Source organism: Clarias gariepinus, chromosome 3 (assembly GCF_024256425.1).
Source record: "Clarias gariepinus isolate MV-2021 ecotype Netherlands chromosome 3, CGAR_prim_01v2, whole genome shotgun sequence".
Taxonomy (NCBI): domain Eukaryota; kingdom Metazoa; phylum Chordata; class Actinopteri; order Siluriformes; family Clariidae; genus Clarias; species Clarias gariepinus.
In genome coordinates, this window is record NC_071102.1 from 29,303,348 (window position 1) to 29,330,978 (window position 27,631).

General features: G+C 36.2%; 3 protein-coding genes across 6 annotated transcripts in view; 1 reads left to right on the forward strand and 2 right to left on the reverse strand.

Moving 5' to 3' along the window:
* The window catches only part of LOC128518591 (deleted in malignant brain tumors 1 protein-like), a 173,717-nt gene that overhangs the window by 80,088 nt on the left and 65,998 nt on the right, over window positions 1-27,631 (forward strand). The window lies entirely within an intron of this gene.
* Window positions 1,049-13,020, reverse strand: laptm4b (lysosomal protein transmembrane 4 beta). Its single transcript, XM_053491765.1, has 7 exons — window positions 12,767-13,020; window positions 9,489-9,606; window positions 7,846-7,919; window positions 7,514-7,636; window positions 7,313-7,411; window positions 6,009-6,104; window positions 1,049-3,104 (listed from the first exon to the last, which is right to left on the reverse strand). Exons 1-7 carry the CDS (start codon window positions 12,857-12,859, stop codon window positions 3,042-3,044), a joined length of 666 nt encoding a protein of 221 aa, XP_053347740.1. The 5' UTR covers window positions 12,860-13,020; the 3' UTR covers window positions 1,049-3,041.
* On the reverse strand, window positions 17,224-26,678 carry mtdha (metadherin a). Of its 4 annotated transcripts, none has more exons than XM_053491748.1 (12): window positions 26,266-26,678; window positions 25,410-25,598; window positions 23,805-23,889; window positions 22,929-23,090; window positions 22,726-22,773; window positions 22,480-22,641; window positions 22,081-22,155; window positions 21,249-21,323; window positions 21,011-21,135; window positions 19,882-19,986; window positions 19,542-19,647; window positions 17,224-18,908 (listed from the first exon to the last, which is right to left on the reverse strand). In XM_053491748.1, the coding sequence occupies exons 1-12, from the start codon at window positions 26,623-26,625 to the stop codon at window positions 18,841-18,843; spliced, it is 1,560 nt and encodes a 519-aa protein (XP_053347723.1). In that variant the 5' UTR covers window positions 26,626-26,678; the 3' UTR covers window positions 17,224-18,840. The 4 variants fall into 4 exon arrangements, with proteins under 4 accessions (XP_053347723.1, XP_053347724.1, XP_053347725.1 ...); XM_053491749.1 differs by having other exon boundaries at window positions 22,081-22,152; window positions 22,480-22,644; XM_053491750.1 differs by having other exon boundaries at window positions 21,020-21,135; window positions 22,480-22,644.

A 27,631-nucleotide genomic window follows, 5' to 3' on the forward strand; every position in this document is an offset into this window, starting at 1 on the left:
ATCCGTAATCACTATAATTGTACACTACCAGGCCAAAAAAAGTCGCCATTTTAGAAAAGTTAAATTATTGGGCTACATCAAACAAGGAAAACAACATTTGAGATTTAAATTCATTTATTAGGTTAAGAACGCTTCATCAAAACCTCTAAGGAACCGTCAACTTTGTGAAAGAGATGTGGTCGGAAGAAATCGTGGAGCTAATTTAAACACACGAAGTTGCATGTTAAAAAAAAAGTAAAAACCATAGCTAGATTTAATAGTGAAAGTAAGAGCAATCCCATATTCACACAATGGGATGAGGACTCAGAATTGGGATTAAACAGCTGTGTGGCCATAAGAAAACCATTTATTATTGAGACTAATCAGGGAAAAAGGCTTTAATTTGCTGGGGAGCATAACGTTTGGACTTTGAAGCATCAGAAAAGGGTCTAATGAGTCCAGGTTGATCCTTTTCTAGAGTAATGGAGGTATCAGGGAGCAGTTAGTGGGATGGTGGAAATGGAAGGAAGTGCATGAATAATGGACCCATCATGCAGGGTACAAGCCCCTAAAGCCAGTGTTATGATCTGATGTTTCAGTTGGTCAAGTCTCAGCTTAGCAACATTATTCAGAAATTAAATTAAGTCAGCTGAGGATCTGAACGACCAGGTTATCACATCAATTAAATCTTTCTCCCCTGATGGTACAGACATATTCCAGGACTGAAATTGGGAAAGAGTGGTTCTGGGAGAATGAGGAATCATTTTTACTAATGAACCAGATACCACATGCAACTTTCTTTCTTTTTTTTCGCCAGGCAGTGTAGTATAAAAAGAAAACAATATAATTGGACCAAAAAAAGCTTACTTATCTCTCTATTGCGGTATTCAATCCTTACAGTTCAGTGAGTGCCGTGTTGGATCTGGAGCCTATCCTGGAAACACTAGGTGCGTAACCCGAGCTCAGAGATCAAACACACCAAGTCTAGAGTTGTAAGACTGCATCGTTACCCTCTACACCGCTAAGCCACCTCTAGTGCTGTAGTGTTTAATAAAAAGCTACAAAGAACTCAACTTGAGAATTTTTTTAATTTTAAGAACTAATCAGTACAAATATTGCAGCTGATAGAACGTCAAGTTCGAATCACAGACAAACATACGACCAACAGTAAAAATCAGTAAGAAATTTCAAAATTGACTTTTTTTTCCCCTAAGCAAACATATTACACACTCAGAAATTTAAGATGACTGGTTCAGTGTATAATGCTAAATATAAGGAACCTAAACACATCACAGGACAAAATGATTGAATCTGAATAATGATTTGATTCATAGCAAGGGAACAGCAAATATGGTTACCGCAGGTTGTTTATAGTGATATATTACCATATTTCAACCCAAAGCTCTTGTATGGAATACTTGGAAGCCGACAGACAATCAGTCACTGCTTTACATAGTTTAAGAGCTCTGAATGATTTGATATATGTTTTATAGAATGTATCAATAATGTAAAAGCAATTGGTCTATCTATATTTTGTTGATGTTTTTGTAAGATTTATGTCATAATGTTTTTTTATAGCATATTTCCTTCCATTGGTCTCTAGAAAGTTCCTAATAAACAATGACAGAAGCCATATAGAAAAGTGATCAGTGGAAATTATAACATAAATAATGTAAAAGTTTATATATAAATATACTGTATATAAATATATAGCCATATAGTGTATACACCATTCAGGAAAAGAAAAATAGTATGATGTATATTATATGTAATACTATTATTATTATTATTATTAAATTATCATATTAATATCATATATATATACTGTAGATATGTGTATATATATATGTATATATACTGTATATATGTGTATGTATATATATTTGTGTGTGTGTGTGTGTGTGTGTGTGTGTGTGTGTGTGTGTGTGTATTAAACCATGACACAAAGCAGTGACAGAAAGTCTGCAGGCTTTATCTAAAACATTAATACTGAAGTGCTCTGTGTTGAAACAATACAGTATAACATAATTCTGCATACATGTTGCATAGTTCTTTATATAATAGTAACAAATTCATTATGAAATTCTAAGCAGAATAGAGCTAGGGAAGACTTCATGAGATTTTTTATGTCGCTCATATTCAAACCCATTCAGGGCGTTGTAATAGCAATACTACATTGTCTTTCATTATCTAGAACACACAACATGAATTATAAAGACTTATGTGCAAAAACAATGTGGCGACTCTGCATAGGACTGATAGCCACTGGATGTAAAATCTGAAATAATATCAGCAATACAGGGCAGTGTGTGAAGTAGCCGCATTCAAATAATTCTACGAAAGATAATGAGGCTAAAGTTGTAAAAATGACTTAATTACCTTCACATTAAACTCATATCCTTGTTTTTCATTAAATTGCAAATATATACATGGTATATGTTATTTTACTGATCTCGGAATTTAGAACATTTGCAAAATATTCCTGTTGACGCATGTCTAGAAAATTATTTGAAATGTATTAGTAATTTTGACATTGAATTAAATAGTGCCTACTGTTGGTATAAAGTTTTACGCTGATCATTCAGGATTTTCTGAAAGATTTCTTACAATTCAGTGTTTTTTTTTTTTTTTTACATATATTACCCTGGCTGCCATAAGTTCCTGGGAAAACTGCCAGTCTGGAAGTGCTCTTAAGTAACTTGCGTGTTTATTACATTTAAATGTCAGGTATTTTAGTAGCCGAGAGCAGTGCTGAAAAGTTCACAGTATTTAAAAAAGAGGGGAAGGTCAGTGCCATGCGTAAGCACTGAACGCTGAAAGTGCAAATCCAAATTAGAGTTGACACACAGCATTGGGCTGCCAGGAAGGCTGTAAAGACTCGCAGAGGGAAGAGAAAGTCACACTACTGCCTTCATGGAGCAAAAGGATACAGATGTCACAGAGTAAAAAGTGGAAGTGCTTGAGTGGGAAAATGGAAAACAATGACAGAAAAATCTTTTCTTTGGAGGATATTTAGAGAATAAAATGAAGTCAAAGAAAAAACATCTGTCTAATCTGAAAGTCTACTCAGTGGGCGGCTCCTTCGGCGGGATTGCAACAACCTCTTCATAGGGCGGGAGCAGCACCTAAAAAACACAAGAAAGTGTGAGCAAAAGATCTTACTTTTAATCATAGAGGTCAATGTTATTTGTGACTGTATGGGACATAATGCTGTTGATCAGTGCCCTTCAAAATACAGTAAACTGACAAACTATATAATGCCTTGCATACATAGTTACCCCACCAACCAATTAAACCCTCCTCTCTGTTCGACCCATGAGAAGAAGATAAAAAACAGTACATGCAATTATTTTCCAATAAAAAGTTATAAAAAAGTTATAAAATAGAAAAATATTAATCTGTAAAAACCCATATCATTCTGTGCGAGCTATCTACACAGTGAAGCATGGTGGTGGTAGCATCATGTTGTGTTACACTTGGTCTCCAAGAATAGGTCTATTTGAACTAAATAGGCAGTAAAAAATAGGATGAAAAAAAATCCCCATATCAGAACACTGCCTCCAGAGGCTTGTATAGTGGGCACTATGCATGATGAGTGCATTGCTTCATGTCCTTCCCTTATTACCCTGATGCACCCATCCCTTCACTCAGTGTGGAATGCTTATGCTAGGCATCCTGACCCTCTAATAAAAGCGGAGCTAATTTGAATTGGATTCTAAGCTGATCCTAATTTAATCTTCAAAGTCTGCCTGCATCAGTGAGAGGATTTTAAAGCAACTGGACAATAATGGCAAGTTATGTAATGGGTTTGAGCAAGAAAATCCATGCTTTTCACTGGAATTCAATAGCAGTATTGTAACGTCTCTAACAAACATGAAAAATATATTTACTCTACAGAGCTATTGTTAAAGAAAAACGTGAGCATTTGTAGGAAGATTGGATTAGAGAGTACTTTATAGTCACGTCACACTAACTCAACACCACACAGGAAAGAGACACTAGGAGGCACTTAAAATAAGTAATAAAAAAAAAAAACCTAAAACAGAAGCTTGATATCTCTGTATTCAGTGATTAAATATAATTTTAAGATTTACAATATGTGTGTACAAACCTGATTCCAAAAAAGTTGGGACACTGTACAAATTGTGATTAAAAACAGAATGCAATGATGTGGAAGTTTCAAATTTCAATCTTTTATTCAGAATACAACATAGATAACATATCAAATGTTTAAACTGAAAAAATGTATAATTTTAAGGGAAAAATAACTTGATTTTAAACTTCATAGCACCAACACATCTCATTACCACTGTGTGGAATCCCCTCTTCTTTTTATAATATAGTCTTTTATATTTATTTTATATAGTCTGCAAACGTCTGGGGACTGAGGAGACAAGTTGCTCAAATTTAGGAATAGGAATATATAAAGAGGAAGGAATCATAAAGAGGAAGATGCGACAAAGAAGACCTAAGACAGTTGAACTAGAAGTCTGTCTTAGGTCTTCTTTGTCGCATCTTCCTCTTTATGATGCACCAAATGTTTTCTATGGGTGAAAGATCTGAACTGCAGGCTGGCCATTTCAATACCCGGATCCTTCACCTACGCAGCCATGATGTTATAATTGATGCAGTATGTGGACTGGCATTGTCATGTTGGAAAATGCAAGGTCTTTCCATAAAGAGACGACTTCTGGATGGGATCATATGTTGTTCTAGAAATTGGATAGACCTTTCAGCATTGATGGTGCCTTTCCAGATGTGTAAGCTGCCCATGCCACATGCACTCATGCAACCCCTACCATCAGAGATGAAGGCTTCTAAACTAAGCACTAATAACAACTTTGGTTGTCCTTGTCCTCTTTAGTCTGGATGACATGGCGTCGTCCAAGTGTCTCAAAAAGAAGTTCAAATTTTTATTTGTCTGATCACAGAACAGTTTTCCACTTTGCCACAGGCCATTTTAAACAAGCCTTGGCCCAGAAAAAAAAAACGCCTGCGCTTCTGGAATTTTAGCCGGAAAAGGCGAATGGCACGGTGGATTGTGTTCAGCGATAATGTTTTCTGGAAGTATACCTGAGCCCATGTTGTGATTTCCATTACAGTAGCATTCCTGTATGTGATGTAGTGCCGTCTAAGGGCCTGAAGATCACGGGCTACCAGTATGGTCTTCTGGCATTGACCCTTACGCACAGAGATTGTTTCAGAGTCTCTGAATCTTTTGATGATATTATGCACTACTATGCAACTCTTTGCAATTTTTCTCTGAGAAATGCCTTTCTGATATTGCACTAATATTTTCAGCTGCAGCATTGGGGGAATTTGTGATACTCTGCCCATCTTGACTTCTGAGAGACACTGCCACTCTGAGACTCTCTTTTTATACCCAATCATGTTGCCAATTGACCTAATAAGTTGCAAATTGGTCCTCCAGCTGGTTCTTATATGTACATTTAACTTTCCTGGCCTCTTATTGCTACCTGTACCTAACTTTTTTGAAATGTGTAGCTCTCATGAAATCCAAAATGAGCCAATATTTGGCATGACATTTTAAAATGTCTCGCTTTCAACATTGTCCCAACTTCTTTGTAATTGCGTTTGTATATGTATGGAAATTGGCCATTGATTCAAACAACATCTAAAGCATAGTGAGATCCATGATTAGTGAAATCTATATTGTTTATTACAATTTCGATCACAAAATCACGAACTTGGAGATTCCTAAATTATGACTACGAGAATACGTCACAGTCAAGCATTCTTGTAGTTCTAAAGTTTATGTTCAATCTTAACCTGAAAGTAAAACAGTTACTATGCTTTTTATAATTCATAATATTTTTATATATGGTTCACACAACATCAAAGGCATTCAAATATGCTGACTGTTGTTTAATAAAAGCTACCCTTGGGCTTGTTCTTGTTTGATCCACTCTCAAAGTTTTATCCCATGTCAGCATGGGACACAATGTGCTGCAAGTAAGAATAGGAGAACACAGAATAGCCAGTATGGCATTAAATTGTCCTTGACTTACTGTTGTGTCATTGGTGGTAACATAAACCAAGACCTCTGTGGTGCCTCTTCCACTAACATATCTGTAGCAGTTCCACACACAGGCAATCAGGTAAGCCTGGCAAACAAATAACATGGTATCAATTCTCAATATTGCGATAACATACAAAGGATAAGAAAGCCATTCTAGCCTCTACACCATTTTACTGCAAATGTAGAACACAAATAAGTAATATTTAATAACTTGAATAAAACCCTAGACTGCTCCCAGCATTTGGATCTCATAGCACAGTCTAAGTTTGGAGTAAGAAAGTGTGTAAAATGTATTTAGGCATCACTCTCTATGAGAGGGTCCTGTCTTGTAATAGCATACATTTAATGTTTTATCAATGTGATGTGCAGCATGCATAGTGACGCTGTGTGCTGTTTTTATTATAATTATTTACATCAAATGTTGTTCATGTGTCAAGTATTTTAGTGGAGCATTTATTTAATCATTTTTACAATACTAATATATCAGTAAATGTAAAAGCAAATGTCTTTGTTACTATCCAGATTATTAGAAAAATATATTACCACTATATTTTTTATTCTTTTTACTCCTATACTAACTAGTCTAACTATCAGCCAGTGCCAGATTGTGTTCTACTACTGTAGGGTTACTGGGTAAAATAATGTGTTTGTGCTGTTTAAATTATATCTGTAATGCTCATACTCTGATCGTGTCACAGTTGTTCCTTGTCGAATGATTTCACCTCCACCATTACACTTATTTTAGCTTTACAGTAACTGGGTTCAGCTATGATACAGCACCCCTGGAACCAACAGGGTTAAGAGCCCTTCTTAAGGGCCCAACAATATCAACCTGGTGAAGCTGGGACTCAAGCAGCTGACTTTCCGATCAAAAACTCACCGCCTTAGCCCTCTGAGCTAACACTTTCCCTACATGCTGTATTATTTAGTGTTTCTATTTGGAAACTGCACCCATGCTGTTTAATCGCATAATACAAAAGTCTTTTTAGAAGAAATGTGTGAAAAATTAACTATTCAAGCTGGACACAACAGCAACTTGAATCTGTGACACAACTGGAGTTGCTAATTTACATTAAGTCAAATCCAATAACAAAAATTTCCACAGCAACTCAGGTTTTTCAGCCCTCTCCAGTCCCTAGCTCGTTTCTGGTGACACACCATTAAAAATGTATGGGTGCAAAATGTCAGGTATTCAGTGTACTCTTACTGTAAAATATCACGTTGACATGGAAGTGTATTCAAAATGGTGACACTGTGTCTGGTGTTAAATTTCACTGATTCATCTGCATTTACCTTAAAGGCCAGAATACAGCCAATGAAGACAAGTACAGCAAACACTAAGCAGAAGTTGTTGGTGGACATTAAGTCCTCTTTGTATGGAAAGGTCCCAGGCTGTTAAAAGATATAAAACCATTTCGTCAAATAACTCGATCTCTGGTGAACAGAAATAAAAAAATAAATAATGAAAGGTCAAAGATTGTTAAAGTCCCTTACCAGCTGCTCAAGATAGTCCTGAATGGTGTTTGGGTAAACCATGACACTTATAGCTACCAGAGTGTTGAGGGCGAAGTCAAAGATTTGGTAGCAGAAAAATGGAATAATCCAAGCAGCATGTTGCTGTGAAGAAGAATTACAACAGTTTTTGTTTACAAATGTTTCTCTTTTCATTAGCTGTAATATTTCAAACATTTAATGTTAAGAGAAACAATCTGCTTATCAATACTGCAGAAATAAATTAATAATAAGTAAAACATTATTTAGCAATAACCTTGTTATTTGCGTCAATTTCAGTCGATACATTTTAATAGTAAATAATATAGCTGTACCTTATAAGCACCATAGGTTGCCATTCCACAAATCAGTATCATCAGCAGGGAAATTGCAGCAGCAATGCACATGTCTGTGAAAAGAAAACAAGGCTAAGATCTGACAAAACTGTTGAAGAGCCACCATCAGAGACACAGATCCTTCTTTAGCTGGTACAGACTCACTAAAGACACTACCAGTCAAAAGTTTGTACACACCTTCTAATTCCTTCTAATTGGTCTTTCCTAATTTTTATTTCTTTCTCCACTGTAAAACAAACTGAAGGCATCCAAAATATTCAATAATCTCCTCTGGACCATTGATATCAAAATGTGTCTGATACTTATGCTCTGTAAATCCTTCATAACGTCTCTAATTTGAGGTGCTGTTTGTTAATTAGGGATTTCTGAGGCTGGTAACTTAGGGAAGATTTGGTCTTGCTTTCCTGGGTCTTCATGAGAGCCAGTTTCATCGTAGTGCTTGATGGGTTTTGCAAATGCACTTAACAATACTGTTCTTGCAAGAACTGTTCCAAAACAGCTGACCTTTATGTCTTTAAACAACAACTGACTGTTGTTGTTACTTAATTACCTAATGCCATATGTGTTTTTCCACAGTTCCATAAAAAAATAAATCCAGTACAGTAAGTCCCTGACTTACAAATAAGGATAACGTTCAGCTTTACAGAACAGCCATTTTCTATTATTATGCTCTCGGGCTGATTCATTTAAACCAGTGAGGCCGACTCATTTCTCCCGTACCTCCACACGCACACATATACAATATACTGGACTTTGGACATTTTATACATTCATTTACATACTGAATGAGCTACCTCAGCGATTTGTTCGTATCCGTTCATATCTGCAGAAATTTGTAACACGAATGTTCATAATTTGGGGCTTACTGTATTGTTCGAATGTAGAAGATTCAAACTTCTGTCCAAATTTTGACCGGTACTGTACATAAGTTCAAATGAATGCATCTATATCATGATTCTGTCTTATCCTGTTTGATCACTAACTCATTTCAGGATAATAAATATTTTACAAAAAAAACATGCATTATTCCAGATCCCAGTTAACAACAGCTATTGCCTCAATATTTTCTTTTTGACTGTGCCCAGCAAGATCCAGCAGGTTTTAAAGAATAAAGGAATTCATACTACATATTGATTTGTTTAAAATAACAAATTATTCTTATTATATGGATTTTCATTATTTTAAACATTTAAATTAAATGAATTTCACTTTCATCTCAATTTTGGGTCACCACTGTATATGACTAAAGTGTCAAAAAGATGTTTTAAAATATGTATCATGTATTATGTTCCTTACACAAATGCAACTGGATTATCAAACACAAATACATTGCAATCACATATGACTTAAGGGAAAAACAAAACAACCCTTTAGGAATGTACAGAATCTGAACATAAGATCACTTTACTAGTGTTATGTTCATAAAACACAGCTAAATTCTTTACTCTCTACATAGAAATCTATTTGATATGGATATTTAAGGACAACTGTGAAACATTTCTTTATCGTAAAAAGGAGGTACATTTCTTCTGGTGAGCAGCGAACCATGCAAAACTACTACAGATAATTATCTTAACATTATATTTTTGTCCAGGGTAAGTTGGGATAACCATTGTACTTACTTGCATCATCCATGACGTCCAAGTCTGTACCAAGTTCAGCACTGGTGAGGTGGTAGTGATACTGCACTGGGTCGTTCAAAGCAGACAGCAAAATCAACAGGACCACAGCATTTATGAGCTGTATGGGAGAGAAGCAGGTGGTTAGGCACGGTTAATCTGGTGCACAGTGATGGTTATAAAATAAACTGAGAAACTAGATAGCTGGAATTTCTCTTAGGCAAAAGTTTGTGGACACGTAACCATCACCCTAGTATGTGCTTGTTTAATATCCTTTTCCAGACTTCTAGCCCCCTTAGCTGTTAAAATAACCTAAATTTTTTCTGGAAAGGTTTTTCTCTTGATTTTAGAGCACAGCTTTAGGGTTTTTTTTGGATGAAGTTCAACCTAAAGATACTTGAGATCTTGAGAGGCTTGAGATCAGGGATTTGTGCAGGCCACTAGACTTCTTTCACATCAACCATCCACAGCCATGTCTTCCTGAAGCTCACATTGTGCATTGTTCTGCTGGAGCAGGATGAGCCTCTTAGTGCCACAGAAAGAATATATATATATATATATATATATATATATATATATATATATATATATATATATATATATATATATCAATGTGATGTTCCAGCATAGAAAGACATTATATAAATTTGTGCACTTCCAACACTGTGCACTGTGGCAACAGATCAGGGAAGAGACAAATATGATACTCAGGTGTCAACAACATTTTTCCTACGACATGTGTCAAGGTTTCTTCTTAATTAGTCACTGAGGGCCGTCTGCTATCTGCTACAATCATCTGCTCTGCTTTATTATGCCCTGAGAAACCCTGGCAGAAATAAGACGATCCTAAAATAAATTGTCTTTTTCAATGTTTTAGCAGCTCAGACTCTGTATGGATGAAAATACATCCACAGCCCTGCCACACACAGAGCTGTTCTTTTTCTCTGCAGCCAAGCCCTAAGTCTAAACCTCTACTTCTTCTCAACTGTAACCTCCATTTGTGTTTTAATAAAAGCATCTGCCCATAGGAATAAATGTAAATGACTGCAGGCTATTTGAATAGACTCTAGATTAGAACATTAATGCAGTAAATAATCATATACACAAATGTTTATGTAATAGCTGAAAGATTTATACTTAAAGAACCAAAGAGACAGGCTCGCTCTGTAGTTTTCATACAATAGAAGCTGAAATGTTGGACCCAAATGAATGCTCCCCCCAAATGAGAAAACCTAAGCAGACCTGCTAATGCCTCTGTCTCTATTTACACTTTAACAGGCTTTTGTTTTTATTATAAAAATGTACAACAATAAATTAAAGAAAAATGTGTTCTTTACAATATACAGTATATAAAATTTTATATACCATGATTAAGCTGTCATTTTCTAAATTCCATATTTAAACAAATGATCTACATTTATAGCATAATTTTAATAAATAAATTGAATTATACAAATATTTTTATAGTATAAACTTATTTAATTTAATAGGTTAATTATATCCAATTAATTCTAGTGGCTTTACTTAATTTATTTACATTTTACAGTTTTAATTTATTTACATATATAAACTTTTAAATAATTTTAAATAATGATTTTTAGTGTATATTAGATTATATAGTATATTAGATTATATAAATTAATTTTAAAAGTATATTCTTCATCCTTTATTCCTCTGTTAAAAAATCACAACTTTAAAACAACTACATCATTATTTACTGCACCTCATAAATTATTTATTTGCACAATTATTGGGGCCAATAAAACAAAATGGGTATTTTCTATTATTTTAACCTTGCGATGAATTTCATAGACATTATATGCCTCTGACCTGCTTCAAGTTTAGATTTTACAGCTCCAGCATCAATGTTTACAGGTTAATGCATAAGCTCAGGGATTTATCTTAATTATGGTTCTATTTATACAAATAAAGAGCTCTCGCTTGGAGACTGAACTTGAACTTGAAGCTTAAACTTTGATTACTACTGACACTATACAAACACAAAATTAGCACATGACCACAAGTGTTTACATGTAGTCTAGAACATATACTGATTTAGGAAAAACAAAATAGTTAGAGTTTTCATTTTCAAGTATGTTACATACTGTGTGTTTAGGAGTAATTTATCTTGGTAACATCAGACTTAGCAGATAAATAATAATAATAATTAATATTATTATTATTTTACATTTTAAATAAAAATAAGTTTAATAAGCAATAATATACAGTCAAATTATTTTATACAAAATGAACAATTTATTATTTTACAATATTATTATTTATTTATTTAAATTGTATATTTTAAATATTCTTACATTTACATTTGCAAATCAACTGATTAATTTAATGAAGAAGAAGAGCTGGTGCATTTATATTACTCATGCAAATAAATTTGTAACCTTAAATCACATTACAATGATTTTATTTTTTAAGAAAAAAACATGAAAAACCAAACCTGCTTCGGAATTAGCTCCACCAAAATCAGATACAATTAAAAGTATAAATTTGAAGTTCATTCCTCTTTCAATAATGGTGCAGATCAAGAGATATCCAATGGTGGATTATCTCCAGGTGTACAAAGACATACAAAGGGTTACGGGGATACGGGAACTAATCGAGAAGAGCCTCGAGTGAATAATATCAGATGAAGATTAATATAATATTATAATAAATTCTTTTTTAATATTTAGGGAAACATACTCAGTAGTCTATTATATGGGACAGATCAAAAGTCCTACATTTTTCCTTGATCTTTTTTCTTTTTATTTCAGACCCAAGATGGCTTGAAAGCAAACAAAAGAAGATGAATACTGTAGATTGTTGTTCTTATGTCTTCATTAAAGACATGATTCTTCATATAAAGAGGGTGCAGGTTAAATTTGCTCGGCTATGGATCTATGAACCACTGAACCATGTTATGTACAGTAAAGCTCAAAATGAGATTACCTGTATATAACATGGTTCAGTGGTATAAGACCAGATTAATGTTAGAATAAAATCAGTAAAAAGAACAATAAATCAAGCTGCTTTAGTACAGTTTTCTAAGTTGGTGTATGTGTGTTATATTATTGTTATAAGGCTGGGTTAGACACAGAATAACGTGTGTGTGTGTGTGTGTGTGTGTGTGTGTGTGTGAAACAAGTTACACCACCATTGAAGGGCAGTGAATAGACTATAAGCCTAAGGCTGGAATGATCTGGTTTTCCCCTTGTGAATTAATAAAATGTCCTGAACGCTGCTCCTCCGTTTCTGAAACACTAAGCACAGAGCCGTTGACTCACCATGTACCAGACACCCAGGATTATGGTTCCGGTCCGAACATGGCAGCAGAGGCAGCAGCTCGTCGTGTACCATCTGTCCCACGGAGAAATCATCTTTCTGCTTGAACACGACGCGAAGCAGTTTCTCGCAGGCCTCTCGGAGATGTAATGGCGGTGGTGTGCAGTGCGGTGCGGTGCTCAGGGTAGAAGCATCTAGTGCGTTGCGTCGTGTGTTCAGAGCGCGCTGTGTGTGTGCGCGCGTGTTCGTGCGCGCGCGTTTAGGGCTTTCTCTTTGTGCCTCAGCATTAATTCAGCTCATCTCCTGGTCACGTGACCGGACAGCGGAGATTTGAGCTGCGGTCAGGACGTGATGGCTGCTCGTGTGTGTGTGTGTGTTAAGGATTTATAATACACCATATAAAACCAAGACGTCTGAATAGTATGTCCTTAATCAGACCTTAAACTGATCCTGAATGACAATAAAAAAAAAAGAAATATATTTCTCCTGAAATAGAAATTGTCCCTCTTTATCTTAGGGGACAACATTTCATTTGATCATTTATTCATTGTTTATTTATTTATTCATTATTAGGCACGATAAGGAAAACAAGGCAATTTGCATGTACACATTAATGTAAAACACAATACTCTGCCCTATATGTACACTATTTAATTACACTACAATATTGCACCAGTTTTCTTTTTGCACAACTGATTATCACCTGCATTAGAATTTCTTTTCACTTTAACCAATAGGGTGGCACAGTGGCTTAGTACTTAGCACTGTCGCCTTGCATCCTCCAGGGCCCGGGTTAGATTCCCACCTCGGGGTCTGTGTGCATGAAGATTGGGTTGCATGTTCACCCCATGCTTGGTGGGTTTCCTCCGGGCACTAAAGTTTCCTCACACAGTCCAAACACATGCAGATTAAGCATGTTTTCCAATGCACAGATTTGTACCCTGTCCAAGGTGTACCCCACCTCACACCCTGTCCAAGGTGCACCCCACCTCACACCCTGTCCAAGGTGCACCCCGCCTCGTGCCCTAAATCTCCTGGAATGGTCTCAAGACCCCCGCAACCCTGTATACAGGATAATACAGGTATAGACGATGAGTAAGCGATTGGAAGCAATAGGCCCAATCTTGTTCTACCATGACTGTGCACAGTATGAGCTCAATAAAGATCTGTTTTGTGAGGTTTGGAGTAGAAGAACTCAAATGTGTCCTGCACAGAGCCGTTACCTCAACCTGACTAAACACCTTTGAGATGAATTGAGTGCTGACTGTACATTGACATCAGTATCTGACCTCACTAATGCTTGTGCCCCAATGAAGAAATCCCTACAGTCATGCTCCAAAATCTAGTGGAAATCCTTCTCAGAACAGTGGAGGTTGCTATAGCAGCAAAGGAGTGACTAAATCTATAATGGGATGTTCACCGAGCCCATGTGAGTGTGATTAGTCAGGTGACGTCAAATGTTTGGCAAGATGGTGTACCTGCACTGGTAGCATATATCTGATATTCTAATATGTTGTCCTTTCTATATTAATGGATAATTTACACCACATGTTCTAATTGTTCTAATTTTAAATATTTTGAAACTTTAAGTGTTGATTGTGTTGATATGGTGAAGCTTTATGTACATTTTTTAGTTTATTTATTGTTCACTGCGTAAGAGTCAGTAAAATTTCATCACTGGGACAATGCTGTTAAGGTCAAATGCTTCTCCACAGTGGAATTCTGACATATTTCACTCGAAAAACTGACTCCTGGGTCAAAATGACTGTTAATGCAGGTGCTGGAGATGTTCTTTTTTATATTAAGGGGTTATTTGTTTGGGTTACTTAAGGATCATCTGGTGACAATGATTTGTTTTCTAATTTAATTTTATGACTTTTGAAAAAAAAAGATCAAATAATAAGAAAAAGAAGATTTAAGTTTTAAAAGAAGTATTAAAAGTTAAACATATTTTATGAAGTTTTTTCTAATAGTTACAAGAGCGTTAAAAAGTACAAGTGCAAAAATGTGTCAAAGGTTTGTCATATCAGTGTGAATTTTGTGTTATTTGGCAAAATGCTGTAATTCCACCTTCCACAGTTCTGTCACAACTGATAAAACAGCCTGCAGTTGTGTCCATGGAAATGTAAATATGCAATTTAGTATCAATAATATGTTGGTTGAGTCTTAAAAAAATAGAAAACCTTACCATACTGGCAGAAAATTTTAAAGTAATAAAATAAGATTAGTAATCTTTAGAGTAGCCTTTAATGTTGTTTGTAAATACTCTATGTGTGTCTCAATATCACCATCATTTCACACAGACCTGGTCTCCTTACTCAAAAAAATAAATACTTATTTGATAATTAATATATATATATATATATATATATATATATATATATATATATATATATATATATATCACACAGACTGGCCTTCCGCATGGTAGTCAAGAAACCTACCACTGAGCCACCATGCCCAATTTAATTAAATGAATTCCCACCCAGTCTCCAAACCTTACCCATTCAATGCAGTGCCACGCCCAAGGCTGGATGAAAATGTGAGTGTTGCGTCAGGAAGGGCACCTGGCTTAAAACCTGTGCCAAGTTGTTGTGCGGATCGAATGGGCTGCTGTGGCAACCCCTTTACAGGAGCAGCTGAACGATTAACAACAACAGACACCTTAAGCAATCAGATAGAAAAGCAGGTACACTATACCCATTTTTCATACAAGTCTAAGAAGGCTCTCTCTATAATTCCTTGATAAATATTAATTGCAATACCATGTGGTGTTACATTTACTGTATAACTAATAATGACCTGGGGGTGATAATGACTAATACCATACCAAACATAACACAAAAGTGGGCATAACTTGTTTTTATATTAACTGACAAAACTGACTGGTAATTTTTTTTCTGTACTGCATGATAAAAACATTTTCTTCTTGATTTCCAACAAAACGTGCGCACACAAACACACATTTAAAAGTATATAACATCCACTGATATTTGGTCAAACAGGAAGCAGGTGCTACATAATACTGTACGTGTCCCCTTGTTTTGAAAACACTCCAGAATGCCATTTCTAATGTTTCCGATGTTAATGATTATTATTGCTTTATAATCATTTGCAGGTCATTAATAGTTTTTAATAAATGCTACATGGTATATTAACAGATAGTGACACTCAAGAATTGTTTACGGCATATAATTATTATTATTATTATTGAGAATCACACTATATATTTTAAATGCTCAAAATGTTTAAAAGATGGACTTAAAACATCAAGTCTTACCACAAACACATACAGCTCTTTCATACTGCAGTCGTTCCTATAAAAGTTTATGCAGTTGACAGCTGTGAGTTCCAACCATTTTTAACAGAGCAACTCAGGCCTTGCCATGCATGAATGCTCCCTGGACTTTGTTGTTGTTGTTCTGTGGCCTCAAGTAATTAACAGTCACATATCCTTTCTTTCTGGCATCTAAGAAATGATGTAATTGGGCACTTATTGCTTGTTCAGTCTTTGGGCTTTTGAGATCTGTTGACCTTGGAAAGTTCCTGCAAAATTAACCTAGCTTGAAGAGCAAACAGTGCAAGAAATCCTCATGAATCTTAATGGACAATATATATACTGTAACAGTCAGCTTAGTAATGTGACTCCACTGTAATACCAAATAACACCATTTCCTTTTTTGTTGTGGTAGGCCACAGATGAATGTGTGTAAGCTATCTTGCTGAACACACTCTCCTGAGTAACGTGCAGTGCTGGTTATGATTCCAGTATTCTACAGCTAATGTATAAATAATGAATGTAGTGTATTTATAGTAAATATTACTACTTATTTATACATAATGAAACAAGAATATTGAATAACAAGTCTGAACATTTTGAATCAAAGTATGAATCTATTAAATGAAATCTGATGCAATCTAGAAGTTTTAATGTGTATTGTTTGCAATAGGCATCTTTCAAGTAATTATTTTTAGAATCCATGAGAGAGCGAGGAATTTTGTAGAATGGATCTATATAGACTAATGGCATGATAATTAACACACTAACAAGTGTTTTAGTGGCCCAAAGTAGTACTGCGGTTTCAATAGCCGCACTCCCTATTTGTTTGGGAATTGCACCGTCTTGGATTGCAAGACACTGCAGGAAATAATTGAAAACAGCAGGATCGGGTTCTCTATTCTATCCATTATATGCTGCATCTGCAGAGCCACTAATCCTCCCGTCATCTGAAAAAAGGAACCGAAGCAACCGAAACTGTTTCTTCCTAAAAGCTCCATGACCCCTCAAAATCCAGGGACTTGACTGACAAACTTCAACACACACTTTTTTTCTCAAAGTTGCTCTTAAAGCATTGTAAACTTTTTAAAAAACTAAAATCTTTAAGCATCTGTTTACACTCAATTACACTGTAATTACGCGTCCCTAAATCTCGAGCTGCAGAAAAATAATCACACAGAATAACAATGATCCAATGTTTTATTTCTTTAACAAATCAACATAAAAATATTGCATCGACTTCAGTAAACATTATCATTCTCCGATCCAAAATTCTGAAGACAGGTATAAATACACTGGTTTTACCACTTTTCTAATGGAAAACTAAGGCAGGGGTTTGATTCTAAACCAGAGTACCTCAAATTCGCAAAAAATCTACCACAATTTACAAAAATGAACATGGGATAAACACCCAGTTAATCCACATATAGACACATTTAAATTAAATTCTCAAGGCATAAAGCCTGAAGAAAGAAAAGACTGAAATTCAGCAATTTTTTACCTACCGAAAGCAATATGCATTTCTCATCCGTTAAAGCCTTTATGTTGAGAGTAGTACTTGTATCAGTGGGAAAAAAAATGTGGACATTTATGTGACAATGATTATTATTGTAAAGAGTTAAAAACAGGATTCGTGCAACAGTTAGTGCAGCTCTGACATCAATTAAACTGGAAATTATAATTCAACAACTCTTCCCAAAATGACTTCAAATTTGAGAGACGGTTAGATGCATACATTACAAAAAAGAAGAAGGAAAAAAAAAACAGGTTAAGGCAAAAGAGTCCATTTACTGACACTATTTATAATGAAATGGAGGTAAAGCTGCAGTTACCTTTAATCTCTCTCCATTAAAAATCACTCCCACTCTACCCACCACAATATCAAAACAAATTAAACAGGAATTAAAGATTCACATTTCAAAAAAGATTGGAAAAAATGAAAAGTAGAAACTGTTACAACCTTTAGCACAGTGCAATTAAAGAGAATTATAGAAAAAAGCCCTTATTAATTCTGTACATATGGCCTGGCTTTTTCTACTGAAGAGGTTGCAAGAGAAACAAAGCATTAAATTGATTCAACAGTTAACAAGGTAAGATAAAGCAAGTATTTCAAAAGGTGTTTACAGTTCCTCTCTGTGAAAATATATAATTAATACAGGAAAAAAAAGCACTGAGAATATTCTTAGTGTTAGAAACATCTCTTTAGTAACCTGTACTCTCCTTTTGTTTCAGATCCAGATGACAAAATACAGTAATACACCAGTCTCTTCCTGCTGCTGCTGATGACTTTTTTTAAATGTACTTCATGATGGCTCTGATGGCACAGTGTCTCTCAGCGGTATCTAACACATACTGCTACGCTGCAAAATTCTCCTGAACGAAATTCAGCAGTAGAAAAGTTCCAGAGGAAAGAGAAATTAATTTGAAAAAAAAAAAACAAAAAAAAAAAACAAGAGACATCCTCAAAATTCTAAAATTTCCCCCAAGATATTAACAAACTTTTCAAATTCTATTAACATCGCAAAAGTAGCTGTTGAACAACAATATATAATTTTTCACTGCACTGAAAAGCGTGCATGATATCAAGTACAATAATCAAACCTTTACAAGACATCAGTCTAGCTTAGTGCATAAGTTGTTCTCCATTTGCTGCAATTTTTTTTTTTTGGCCAACTTGGCCCAACTCATTTAAGATGTTCTGTAAATAGCACAGACGATTTAATCAGTATAAAATTCTGTACTGTGAAATTATTGCATAAACATTTTTCAACAATCTTTTGCATAAGAGATGAAGGGCGTTCATGTTTCTCTCCTGGCCTTTTTCTTTTGAGCTTGCTTGGATGGTTCCCAATTCTGATCAGATTTCTCTGTGAAAGCAGTATATATTAAAGTACACAGTTTTTTCAGCAACAAATAGCAAATTGTCTGCAGAGCTGCCAACCCTACCAAGGACTAATGCCTAGTAACATTGAAAGTGCTTTTTTAGCCATTTGGTGTGACCGTAATCAACACAGACTAATTTAAATGTCTGTTTTTCACAATTTCACGTCTGAACAATACATTCTTGATTTATCTTGACAAAATGGAGGTAGAGCTTAAATGGTCTGCACAAACAGGGAGAAGCAACTTGTGAAACATGAGCACCAGCCAAAAGATTACTAATGTGAAATGTAGGGAAGGGGCGTGGTTCATGATGCATCAGTTAATATTAGAAACTTGTCTCACTCGTTTCTGGTTCATTTAAAGATCGGCTAATCTGACATTTTACAGCTGGGACTGCTTGTTTTTAAATGGTCTCCACCGTTTAATATGTCGAACTGCTGTGAAAAAGGTGAAGGTTGGCAGGTCTTGATTTGAAATCATTATTATATGCAACTATTGTTATTATTATTATTATTATTCTCGTCAACAGACTGTAGATACTGTATAAATTGACAGTCAACATTCAATAAAAAAAAATAATAAATTTAGTTAGACAGTTGCACTAGCAGACTACTCACTCAGTCCTGACTGTGGAGTGCTGATCTGTTTGCTTGGCTCCTCCACATTAGGACGGGGTTTGACAAATCCACTTTCAGCAGGTGCAGCCGAACTCTCGGTGGTCACCTTGACATAAACGCAACTTTAACGCCCACCCAAAATTTAAACCAAACAATAGAGACATTTCTCTTGTTGCTGTTCTATTCTTAAATATGTGTAAAAATTTTTTTTACATATATTTCAAATGAAGTGCCTAAGCTCATCGTCCTGTTTTACTTAAGCAAAAATTACTGTAATGTCAATTCAATTATTTTCTTTACAATTTCATAGTATTTCCGTTTAGCAGCTAAGCACTCATACCTGCGAGCCAGCATTTTCATCCTCTGGCTTCTTCTTCTTTTTCTTCTTTCTCTTGGATTTGCCAGTTCCAGAAGGATCTCCTTTATCCTTGTCATCATCAGATTCCTGCAACAGACAAACATACAGTACATCAAGTTACACAGCACGTAAAACTAACATATGAGGTCACACTGTATGGCAGCCAAAAAGGAGATCTTATTAATGTGTTATAGAGCATTTTATTTCAGGAAAAACAAGTGTATCTAGTAAAGTAACACACAACGGCTTTACCAAGTATACCTTTATAAGCTTAACAATACAGGTGCAACAATTAACACTGTCGACTAAAATGGATAATGAAATTAGTTGGCAACCAATTTAAATGTTGATTAGTTGACATCATCGTCATGCATGAAAAGTGAATGCTCTGACATTTAAGTATTAGGCTTACTGGAGTGAAATGAATAATATTGCGATGACAAACAGCTTCATGAGCAAAAGGCGTAGAAACATTTTACTCTTAACTCGAGCTAATCAGAGGAAAATGCTGGTATGTCCTTCCCCCCCCCCTCTTAACTCAGCCTTGGGCCCTTCACATTGCACTCGACCTCGCCCCCACCACTTGACCACGCCCCTTCATCACAGACTCAATCTAAGTTTTCAACTTACCTCCCATAGTTGCAACCTGCCATCTTTAAGCTTTAATTAATAGTTATATTCTATTGATTAATAATCTTCTTGGGCATTGTCAATGCATCAATGTTTTATCAAATTTTTTTATTTAATTTTTTTATTTATGCCCCACCAACAAACAAGTCGAAACCACAATTGACTTCATGTTCATCATTTATGTTCTAACAGGATTAAAATATACCTGCTTTGTAAAATGTAAAAAGTGCACATAATTTTAGATAAAGCCACAGAAAGAGATTACATTAAATGTCAGAAATCTATAAGTCTAATAGTTTTAACTAATCTAACAAATCCATCCTTTACTCAGCAGAAAACATAATTAAACAAACAAACTGTATATTGTCAAAATTCCCACATTACCCAAAACAGTACCATACATTGTTAGATTGTTAGATTGTAGCACAGTGAGACTGTATGTGGATTAGTGCCCACTGCAACTAAGTATTCTTTAACTGACCCTGGGTACCTGGGAAACGGGTGTCTCTTGGGCAGCAGGTTTTTCAGGCTTAGATTCATCATAGTTCCCCCACAGCTCAGTTGGAGCGCTCCAGTCTGAACTTGGATCAGTTGCTCCAAGACCATCTGAAATTTAAAATTTATACAATTAACTATTACTAACATTTTAGTTGGCAGCTATTAAAAAATAAAGTACTTCTAATTTCAATTCTTGTTAAACACAGAATTATTTGGCTTACTGAAACCAGACCACTCGTCAGTGGTGGTAGGACCATTCCCCAACTCAGCAGCAGACTGAGTCACTGGAACGCCAGCTGATGAAAGAGACATTGAAATTAAGGTGTGATTAAAACATAAGTCTTTCTGTGGTAATATACACTGCCTGGCAAAAAAAAGGGGTCAAATTATTGCCCTGTCTTAAGAAAAAAAATAAAACAATGAAGGAGACTGTTGAAATTACTGAAACTGGGTTCCTGATTACCAAACCCCCTGAATTGACGAGGTTATCACATCAGTAGAGTGTTTCTTTCTTGATTAAAAAGGCATATTCAAGAACTCAAGCTGTGAGAGTGGTTATGGTAGCATATAGAATCATTTTCACACATGAATTGCTCACAATATGTGCCGTAATCAATGCTTAATTGTGCATCTTTTTTCTTGCCAAGGCAATGTATTCCGACATTTTTTAGTTTTATTCAGTCGCAAACTACCGTAGGGTTGCCCTCTTTGTTATTTACAAGAATTCTGTTACTTACAGAATTTACCCACCCAAGATACACTATATGGCCAAATGTTTATAGACACACGTGGATTACTAGAATGCCAACTGCACACAAATTTACCTTAATAATACTCTTACGGATGAACCTGCTCAAATCTCCACAGCCACAGTTCAAAACATAGTGGCAAGACTTCTCAAAAGACTAGAGGTTATTATAACATAAAAAAGACAAAGTCAGGTGTCCACAAACCTTTGGTTATATAGTGTAGCTATGGAATAAAAAATTCTGCATATTAGACATCTTGAAAAATCTCACATGCAGAGAGCAACAGTTAATATTATCTGAATACCTGATCTGAGCATAGAGAAGTTCATTCGGTTCACTTCTGGCTTAATGCGTCCTTCCACGCTGGGCCAAGACCCTGCTAAAAACAGAACAATTTGTTACATACAAAAAAAAAAAGGAATATATAAAAACAGACATGAACTTCACCAAAAAGTCTAGTCCTTCTTCATGCTAATTTGTATGCCCCAAATACCCTTAAAGTACTTTAAACAAAGGAGAAGCTATTTCAGACATATGACCTTGCTGTGACCTTGACCCTGTTATCGTTGAATTGAAGTAGTTTATTTGGTACTTATGACAATAGTTCCGGAGGGAGACAGGCCAGACACAAAAAGAGCATTAAAAAATACTCAATAGCGAGAAAATGGGCGTTTGACTACTACTACAATCTACTAGTCCTTACCCTCAGATTGCTGAGTCCAGGCCATTGGCTCCGCAGTCCTGTGTCCAGATGCCTTAACACCAACAGAGGGTTTATCACGGTCTGGATTGCTCACCTGAGGTTGAAGCTTCCCAGACACATCAGCCCACCCTCCACTATTCACATTATTCCAGTTGGATAACACTACTGATGGAGCAAATCATTAGATGTGTTTATAAAAAATAAACAATAAACTTTAAATAATAATAATAATAATACATTATTTACCTGGGGTTACTTTGGCATCACCTTTCGCAGCCTTTAAATTTAGAGATTCTACAAAGACAGATAAGAAATATGCTCAAAATTCACTTTCTACCAAAAACATTAAACTATATTTTAACATGTTGAATCACAAAACAGTTAGTATAGAATGTAATCTACTGCTCTAGCCAGGTCCCAATGATTAAGGAAACAACAAACAGCTTTACCTTTATTCTTCTTGGTCTTCACTGGAGCTGTAACTGCAGGCTGCTCTGGTTGCTGACCAACATGCTGACTACCACCAGGACTTCCAGACTCATCATTGGAGCCCTTCTCCTTCTTGCGCTGTTGTCGCTTCTCTCGATTACTGATTTTAGTCTCCCAAGCACCTTTTAAGGATTATGTAACAAAAATCATTATTCCACATGTAATGCCATTTTCTTCAAAGCACTTTACAATGAAGGTGCATGTTATTAATGTTAATAAACTTCATATTTAGTGAGTGTAAATGATCTGTTACTAAAGATCACAAAAACAAAACTTTTACAGGACTTTTACATTTTTCTGAATGTGCTATAGATTTTCTGAATGCACTGCACTCAACCTGAAAGTAGTATGCTCCAACACTAAATGCTTAAAAAAAACTCCACATGCCTTTTTCACTTAGTAAACTCGCTTAATTCGCTTCACACCAGCTGCAACTTGACTTATTCACTGAAACCAGGAGTTTTGAGTGCTTTCTCACTAGTACATTTATTATGCAAATTACCTGTCTTGGACCACAAGGTTGTTCTTTTTTTTTGTGATCATCACTTGGCAAGCCTACCACCTACTGGATAAAATCATTTACCCTACTATTTACATCTGACTACATGCTTATTGACTGAAATTAAACCTTTGCACCGGTGCAAGTTTACAAGCTCTAATTTAACCTTTGATATGCTATTTTATCTCCATGTTCACGAATCAGCAAATGATTACCTGAAGAAATGCCATGAAGTAATCTTTACAGGGTTAACACTTTAGATAGAACAGTGGCCTAATTGCTAATTTTCTCACCGATCTTAAACAATAGTGTTTATTTCAAATACTTAGTTTCGTACCTTCATCAGGCTCCTTTCCGTCTGTAGAGGAAACAGCTTGGGTTGGTTTCACCTCTGGTTTTGGTTTCTTCTTACTTTTCTTGGCCTATGTAAAAATGTGGTAAGAAAAATGGTTTTATTACCTCCAACAAACTATTACACTGTCCAATGCTGCTTTGCAATTTTTACTAAATAGTTTTTGTACTTCATACAACACTAAGTTACTTATTTTTTTCAATCATCAGCATTCTTTTTCTAAGACATGATGGGCCGTTGCTATAACAATTATTTTCCAAATACACCAAACCCTAAAAAGTTTTATTCATCTTTGACATTTAAATTTATTAACAAATAATGTCATAATTTTTCCTGTTTATGTTTGTGTGTAATGTTGTGTATATTTCACTTCACAGTATATATATATATATACACTGTAGGCACTGGTGGCTCAGTGGTAAGTAAGGTCATGTGGAAGGCCTGGGTTCGATTCCCAGCCAGTGCCCAATCCCCAGCCACTGGATGCAGTGCCGGTCCCAAGCCCAGATAAAATGGGAGGGTCGCGTCATGAAGGGCATCCGGCATAAAACCTGTGCCAAGCTTGTGTGTGGACCAGAGGTCTACTGTGGTGACCCCTTGCCGGGAGCAGCCAAAAAACTAACATAAAAAAATTACATAGTGTGTTCCCCCTATTTTCTATGAAAATAACATTTCATAGAAAAACCAGAACAAAGAAAAATTTACAGACCGTTGCTTATTGCTACATTTCCCTAATTTTCTACCTAATTTAGTCCTAGACAATTCCCACTTGCCATAGACAATTATTTGCTTCCTCTGAGATACATGACACCAGCTTGACCGAATCTTGTCAGACTGCTGCTCACAAAACGATAGAGACGATGCAACACACTCTGAGGAAAACGCTATCCGCCCTTTCCAATTGCATGAGCTCACAGATGCCCATGATTGGTGTGCGAGTGTGAATTTTTTTGGGACATTTTAAGACATGTTAATGGGAAATATCGACGACTGTGGTTTTTTTACTGTTATTATAGCTGGAAATCACTAAACAGAAAAAGTTAAATAATGTTGACCTTTTGCCAAAGCAGACAATACAATTTGGACATAACTTGTCACAGGTTTTTACACCACATGCACTTCCTGACAGAACTCTCCCATTTTTATTTGTGCTTGGGCACTGCATTCAGTGACTGGAGTTTTGGCCTACTTACAACTGAGCCACCAATTCACTCGCTCACTGTCTATAACGTTTTATCCTGTATACAGGGTGCAGGGTCCTGGAGCCTAACCCATGACACTTGGGGCATAAAGTGGGTACACTCTGGATGGGATGCCAATCCATTACACACATGCTCATTATCACACTAAAAGCAATTTGGAAATGCCAATGAGCTCTACATGTCTTTGGACCGTAGGAGGAAACCCGGTGAAAACCCTGAGGACACCCACAAAGCGCAGGGAGATCATGCAAACTCTACACACACACAAGCCAGAGGCATGAACTAAATCCGGAAACTGGACGTGCAAAACGACAGCGCTAACCACTACGCCACCATGCTGTCTGAGACACCACCTAAATAGTAAATATGAAGCAACTTTTGTGTTTACTTTTTCAGCTTTACTGTCAACAGGAGCTTGGGGTTGGGGTTGTGGTTTAGGTGGAGGTGGTCCTGGTGCTGGTGCTTTTGCCGGTGCTTTTGTCTGTGCTTTTGGTGGTGCTGATTGTTTCGGAGACTCCTTAACGACTTTGACCTGCTCTCGAGGCTCAGAAACCGCCCCACCATTGGACTGGTTCTTCTGTTGGAGAGAAATGTCAAATGAAACAAAATGAAAATTGGGCTTAAAAGCTGGAGTTTATATTACTTTACACCTATAAAGACTTGATTTGCATTTGAGTGATGCTAAGATATAGATATTATGAGCAATTAAACTGGTTTTGTGATACATCATTGGTCTAAGCAATTTTTTTTTGTTGTACGTTAAATAAAAAAATTATAATTTTTTAAATGTTTTTTTATTTGGCCTACCTGGTAATAACTCGGTATATCGGCATACTTGTAAAAAAAAAAAAAAAAAAAAAGTATCGCGATACTTGTTTTATTGCCAACTCACGTCCACCTGCATTGAACTAGATAAGCTATGTGGCTATCCTAAGATAGCCAGCTATGCTAACCACGTTCAGCAAACTAGTCAGGGAAGCTTTTTAGATCACTGATCATTTTTTTCCGTAAATTTCCTTAGCTTATACATTAAACATACAGACACAGGTGTGAAATTATATTATTATAGCAAAGTATCTGTGCAAATCAGATAATCTAAATTCGCTAGGTAAGCTAGTTAGCACGGCAGCTGTCAAAAACAGCGGTTCTTTCGAATGAGTTTCATGTTAGCATGCTAGTAACTAGCCTAGCTCAGGAAGCGATGATACTCAGCCAGCACCGGTCATGATTTTTACGGTACACACCTTTTCCGAAGCTTTCTTTTTGCTTTTCTTCTTTGGCTCGTCAGGTTTCGGTGCTTTCACCGGCGCGGCCTTTGCGCTCTCGGTAGCGCTCACGGCAGCAGTGCTTTTACTCCGCGCTGCCCCCTGCTTCTTGCGCCGCGTTCCGCCGCAGGCCGCGACCAACACCAGCACCAACAAGAGAAACAGGCCGATCAGCGCCGTGCAGAGAAACACCCAGGCCGGGTAAAGGTCCGGCTTCAAACCTAAATCTATCCCCATCTCATCATGGAGAAAGTGCAGTCCAGAAGACACGAGCTGACGGAGACGAATCGATATTAGTTCGGCCTGCTCCGACAAAACGCCTCCCCAGCTCGATGCCATCTTTCCACGTACACACACTTCTCTCTCAATCGCTCACTCGCATGCTCAGGCTGTGCTCTGATTGCTCTGTTTTAGATTCTAACACACACAGCATCACAGAGGACGAAAGCTGAACCGCAAGCGAGAGCAAAACGCTGAAGTCATTCAGACATTCATTAAAAAAAATATCACTGTTTAATCGTTGATTTCTAATAATTTTTAATAAAATATTTTTTAAAAACTTGTATAGTATATTTTTGCAAAGGTTTTTAATATTTACATACTTAAAGAACCCAAGATCTTTCCTTAAAAATCCAACCATTATTAATATTTGGGGAAATTGCTGTAATAGTAAGCTTTTAGGTATAAAAATAGTTTCTGCTTTTCATGAGGGAAAAATCATTTTATGGTAACTAATCTCTTAATCTACTGTATCCATCAATCTTGGAACCTCTGTAGTCCAACCAGGGACAGTAGAGACCAGCGATGACTATTGTGTTTATTCCCATTTAAAATCTATGGTAGGATCTATGGATCTATGGTAGGTCAACATACAAATGCTCATTTACACACTACATTGGGAAAACCAATGAACAAATTACTCATCTGCATTTCTTTGGACTGTGGGAGAAAACCAAAGGGCCGGGAGAAAACCCACCAAGCACAGGGAGAAGATGCAAATTCCATAGACCCACAGATGGCAATCGAACCCTGCAAGTGCACAACAGTGACAGTGCCAACCACTAATCCCCTGTGCCACCAAACTCTTAATAGTTTATTTTGATATTTAACATCCAACAATCTATCCATAAGACTACATTATTAACTACTGTGCAATCCTTGGGGTATTGCACTATGACACTTCTATCAGAAGGTGTTGACTGTGTAAGGGGGAACACACAACAGGGCATGCAACAGGTTGCGGATTCTGTGATTCAGTTCAACCAATTTTAGCTTACAACACACAAAGTGATGGCCAGTTTGTGTGAGAATGTTTCCTTATGCTCCCAAACCTGCTCTTCCACAA

Coding starts and splice junctions, on each gene's coding strand:
- laptm4b (XM_053491765.1), bottom strand. CDS start 12,859: ATGATTTCTCCGTGGGACAGATGGTACACGACGAGCTGCTGCCTCTGC. Junction 9,607..12,766: donor TCCTGGGTGTCTGGTACATG/GTGAGTCAACGG, acceptor TCTCCCATACAG/CTCATAAATGCTGTGGTCCT. Junction 7,412..7,513: donor AGGACTATCTTGAGCAGCTG/GTAAGGGACTTT, acceptor ATCTTTTAACAG/CCTGGGACCTTTCCATACAA.
- mtdha (XM_053491747.1), bottom strand. CDS start 26,625: ATGGCATCGAGCTGGGGAGGCGTTTTGTCGGAGCAGGCCGAACTAATA. Junction 25,599..26,265: donor AAAAGAAAGCTTCGGAAAAG/GTGTGTACCGTA, acceptor TCTCTCCAACAG/AAGAACCAGTCCAATGGTGG. Junction 18,909..19,541: donor CACTCCACAGTCAGGACTGA/GTGAGTAGTCTG, acceptor CTGCTTTCACAG/AGAAATCTGATCAGAATTGG.